The sequence below is a fragment of the Octodon degus genome, unplaced genomic scaffold (genome assembly GCF_000260255.1).
Source record: "Octodon degus isolate 3935 unplaced genomic scaffold, OctDeg1.0 scaffold00072, whole genome shotgun sequence".
Classification (NCBI taxonomy): Eukaryota; Metazoa; Chordata; class Mammalia; order Rodentia; family Octodontidae; genus Octodon; species Octodon degus.
The window spans coordinates 6509008-6514179 of NW_004524648.1; the positions used below are offsets into that span (position 1 = coordinate 6509008).

Here is a 5172-nt window from a genome sequence, read left to right on the forward strand (position 1 = left end):
TTGTGCTTGTGGGGCACGACTGCTCTGCTGATCCCGTCCCCAGCCCGAGGCCCTGAGCCTTACTGAACATCCGACTCTTACCCATTTTGTGACAGTGCTGCTGGCGGGGTCTTGACATGGCTTCACGTGTAGTGTACCTGTTGCTTTGCCCCTGTGTAAAACCATGCTAACAGCACCACCCTGGCAGAGCCGTAGCAGGATTAACAGCACTGAAAACTGGACCTCGTACAGAGCGTGTGATCGACGAAATTCACTTTGATCTACTGGTCCACAGAGCAAACGGGGGCAGCTGCTTGCTGGGGTTGCATGCTTTCTGTCCAGAGGAGGAGAGAAAGTCAGACCTGCATGGTCCCTGAGGAGCTCTCACCATCCCAGTCCTATTGCAAGCATCCTCTGTGAGAAGCTCGGGGACACAGCTTCCTCCCCAGCATCAATGCATGGCATCAGAGCTGATCCCCTCTGAGATAAATCTGAAGGACTAGGGCTGTGAACGTTTTTAAAAGCACAGGTGGTCTTCAAGTACAATGGGTCACACCCTGAGAAACCCATCCCAGGGTGACAATGCTATAAAATTGAAAATGTGATCAGGAACCTCACCTGCTGAACTCCAGCACATATGTGCACAGCAAAAGGTCGTTTCCCATGACAATGTGGTAGGCTGGAACCAGAGATCCCTCGTTCTCCCAGCTTCACAGTAGTGGCAGACAGGCGACAGTCTCCAAAAAGGCATTGTGAACCTCTGTTAGTTGAAAATCATTGTCATTTCTTTTACCAAGAAGATGACCAGGAAATATACATAATGACCACATCATTAAAAATAATCCTTCAAGGGCCAGCTGGGTAGCTCAGCCAATTAAATCACCTGCACAGGCAACTCAGGGACCAGGGTTCGATTCCCAGCACGCCCTGACAACTTTGTCCTAGGGGTGCGCCTGATGGCGATTGAAACTGGGCATGGTGGGGTGCACCTGTTATTCCAGCCCTTGGGAGAGTAAAAACAGGAAGACCACTACCAGTGTGATCTGTGTAGTAAGACCCTGTACACCCTGTACAAAATACAGAAATAATAATAATAATAATAATAATAATAATAATAATAATAATCCTTGCATCAGCTAGCAAGATAGCTTAGCAGTCTAAGCTCTAGCCTCACAAGTGCAAGAACTCAGGTTTGATCCCTAGTACTACATGCTGAGCTGGCCCAGGAAGCCCGGGTGTGCCATGCCAGCTACAAAAATTGGAAGTGGTGGTACACACCTCAAATCCCAGCATTAGGCAGGCTGAGATAGAAGGATCACTACGAGTCTGAGCTGCATAGTGAGACTCTGTGCCAAGTAAATAAATAAAAGACCTTTTTAAAATGTTAAAAAAAAACAAAATAATAATCGTTCAAAAGCTATGAGTTGAAAAAGTCAGCACAAAAAGTATGGCATATCCCATGAGAGAGGGAAAAGGGAGCATGTTGAGTGGATCCAGCTCCTCTAGGGGGAATATGGGAAAGGATATGGGGATGCTTGCAGGAGATGGGAACAGCAGCTTGAATGTGCTTAGTGCCTGGGAATGGACACAGACCTGGCCAAGGGACAGTTTTTCAAACATACATTTACAACAATGAGAAGGGAGGGGAAGAGCTAGGAAATGCCCCATGGGTAGTGCTGTTGGCCACAGCCAGAGGCTGAGGGTGCCTCTCCCAGGGGAGGGAGGACCCCAATGCCTGGATGGGTGTGGCCAACCAGATCCTTTCTTCTCCAGGTCACCAGGGAGCTGCAGAGATCCTTGACAGGAAAACAGCTTTCTCACCTGGGGCTCAGGTCCTTAGTGGTGTAACCCAGGCACCACCTGAGAACCTCAGAGCTGACTCCTGGCCTCTGTTCCCCTTAAGAGCCAGAAGGGCTGTCAGGAAGACCTTTGGTTCCATCCTTCCCTCAGAGGCGAACAAGGACCTGACAGAGCAGCCACAGGCGACAGTCAGATCTGGGGACCCACAGGGAAGACGAAGCTGCTGGTGTTGAGCATGCTGGGGATGAAGGCAGCTCTGGACCAAGGCCTCAGGGCCTTGGAGAGGGATTAACGTGGCCACAGCCAGTCCCATAATGCAGCCCATGTGCTTCTCCATTTGACTGACAAGCAAAGTCCTACCCTGGCTGGATCTGCCTTCAGCCTCCATTCCCTGGCCACGTGCAGATGAAGACAAAATCAGGCCAGCACCTGGATGACAGGAACACAGAAGCCACCAGAAATGCCTACTTTGAAAACTGACCAGGGGTGACGTTGATGTCATCAGCGATTAGCTGCCCTAGAACAGCATTTATGCTTCTGAATTAAAAACACTCTTCACTGTTTTTAGAGAAAAGGCCACTTGAGGCTCCCCTGTATAATTCCTTGATGGAAATATTTACATAAAACTCATTTTATGTTAACCATGATGTGTGTGTGTGTGTGTGTGTGTGTGTGTGCTCGCCCTTTTTGTAGCAAGAGCTGCTCAAGTCATACACAGAGTAGGGTCTACCAGCACCTGGAAGAAACACTCCACAGAGAACAGCCAGGCCCTGTGTTCTTTGAGCTGACAACATGTGGAGTATTGTACTTGTGCAAAAACAGGGACAGAGTTAGGCCATAGGTTTTGCTCTTGCCATGTATTTCGTGAGGTTTGGACAATGGAGACTTGGCACTGGGGAAAGGCAGTTGTGGCCTCCTGTAGGGTGAAGGGAACCCGGCATCCTGGCCCGCCTGAGAGGCACCTAGGAGGGGGATCGGGCTATCTGGCCAAGGCTGGCCTGGCTCTACATTGTTCCTCTGCTCCCAAGCTCCTTCCCTGGCTTCGCCTCTCCTGGTTATCCTGCTTGGGCAGCAGGTGCTCCAATGGGGAGACACAGAATGGGCTCAGCAACACAGGACAGCTTTGACTCCAGGCTAGGAGAAAGGAGTCTGAACGTTGTGGCCAAGACCTCAGCAGCCTAGACCAGGGCTACTCACCTGCACGTAGACAAGCACACACACACACACACACACACACACACACACACACACAAACGCAGAATCCCCTGGGTCCGGCTAAAGTAAGATTCTCCTTTGTAGACCTGGGGTGGGCCTGAGACTGTACATTCTAAGCAGTTCCCTGGGTTCCTGCTGCCCAAGGACCACACTGTGAGCCCTAAGCAGGTTCCTGAGGGACCAGGCTCTCCAAGGAGTTAGCAGGTGACTGGCATCACACGGACACTTACCTGGGCTCCGTTATGCTTCCCTAACATCAGCAGATCCTGGTACTGAGGTACTTACCCCTTGCACCCCTACTCCTTATGTCAGGTCCCCCAGAGACCCACTCCCACTTAAGCACAGGTCACCAGGCTTCTTGGCTCTCTCCTAACTCCCACCCACTGTGTCCCAGCCTTATCCCCTCTCAGTAGCATGGAGGTGTTTCCCATCTTCACCCAGCTACCAATATTCCTGCATTAGAGCCCAGGCAAGCAGCATGTACAACCCAGGTGCTTTCTCCAGCACCCCTGTGCAATTTGTGAGAGACCCCTGGGAGTCAGTGTGGGTGACAGGTCCCTCATTCCCAAAGGGAACCTGTGCTGTCCCATCCCACTTACTTGGTAGGGAACCCCAAATCCAGACTCCAACATGTGTCTAGACACACTACTAATGCACTCATCTCACAAGTGTATGCCAACAACAGCATTGTTCTTTCTTTATTTTAAATATGTCAGGAAGGGGCAGTGCCCAGTACTGAGAAAGCTCTGCTCAGTGGGTGGAAGCCAGCGGGATGTCACCAGGCAGCCTCCCCACAGGTAGCAGTGTTGCATCAGGGTGCAAAGCCAGGGAGAGGTGAAGATCACAGGAATGGGGGCTGTGGAGGGCACCTGAGCCCTCCATTGCATAGCTGGGGCTTGGGACAAGCATGGGTTGTAGAAGATAGGAAGGTGTTTGAGGGACTTATGCAGTATGGGCCTGGGCTGTTGCATGGAAGGCTCATGAGCATGTGCCTGGAAAATGCAAGGTCCAGAGTTAAATCCCTGGTACCACACGTAGAAAAAAAGAAGCTGACACTGAGAAGGGCAGAGAACAGGCAGGAGGCACAGAGAGCCATGTCCCCAGCCCTTCACTGAGCTCTTGAGCCCATCTAGACCTGTACATCAGCAAGCACAATATCGCCGTCTACTTCCAGGTGACTGATGGTCCGCAGGTCCTTCAGGCGGTGGGCGTATACCAGCAGGTGCTGACCATTCACAGTCACCCTGTAGCACTGAGCTTTGCATATGATCGCCACCTGGGCAGAGAGGCCTTGTGCTCACACCCCATGCAAAAAGTCCTCGGTCTCCTGCAGGCTCCTAGCTCCTCCTTCCTCTCCCCTAGGCAGCCCTCTTGACCTCCCCATCTGAAGGACCCGCCCCTCCCTATACACCCTGTGCTCTCCTCCCTGGGATCTCAGCACCCGCACTCCCACCCCTCAGTGCTGCTGGGAGCCTTCATCTCTTCCCTTTTGTCACTGCCAGTCACCTTAGGACATATCCCCCATTGACCAGCCTTCCCTGCCCCACTGGGCTCTCCCACAGGACCAATGGCCTTCTAAGGTCACCAGGGCAGCAGGGCTGACTGGTGCCATCTGTGTCTCCCATGTCCCTGCCTCACTTTCCAGCAGAAGGAGCAGCCCCCTGACTGGTCCTCTCAAGCCCAGGACCCCCTCTCCAGGAGGCATCAGAGCACAAATACAATGGTCACACTTGCATCCTACTCGTATGCAGGACGCTGTCCCAGCATGCACAGGGACTACCTCAGCCCATTCCTGCTACTCTCTGAAATCCCAGGATTCTTAGCCCCATTTGTAGATGAGGAAAGGGAGCCCCAAAGACCCAGTGACTGTCCCTGGCTGAAAGGCACTTCCCTGAGGTCACCAGCTACCTATCAATCAAAGGCAGGGCCCCTGCTGCTTCTCCCCCATGGATTCTCCCTGTAGTAAAATCCAAGCTCTCTTCCCAGCCCCAGAGCTCTCCACCAGGCATTTCCTACCCAGATGCAGAGTGCAGGCCTCCAGGATGTAGCTTGTGCCTAAGCAGATCCCCAGGGGGACAGTCTCACTGCCAGGGCAAGGCTCAAGCATCATAGACCAAAATTTTCTCTCTCTCTCTCTCTCTCTCTCTCTCTCTCTCTCTCTCTCTCTCTCTCTCTCTC

The 5172-nt window shown here is 52.3% G+C and overlaps 1 protein-coding gene across 1 annotated transcript in view; it reads right to left on the reverse strand.

Moving 5' to 3' along the window:
- Positions 1-3923: 3923 nt before the first annotated feature.
- The window catches only part of LOC101581819 (galectin-9B-like), an 8942-nt gene continuing 7693 nt past the window's right edge, over positions 3924-5172 (reverse strand). The window contains exon 6 of the mRNA XM_023719996.1: positions 3924-4270. Coding sequence (XP_023575764.1) covers positions 4124-4270 — 147 coding nt within the window. The 3' untranslated portion in view covers positions 3924-4123. The remainder of the gene's footprint in view (positions 4271-5172) is intronic.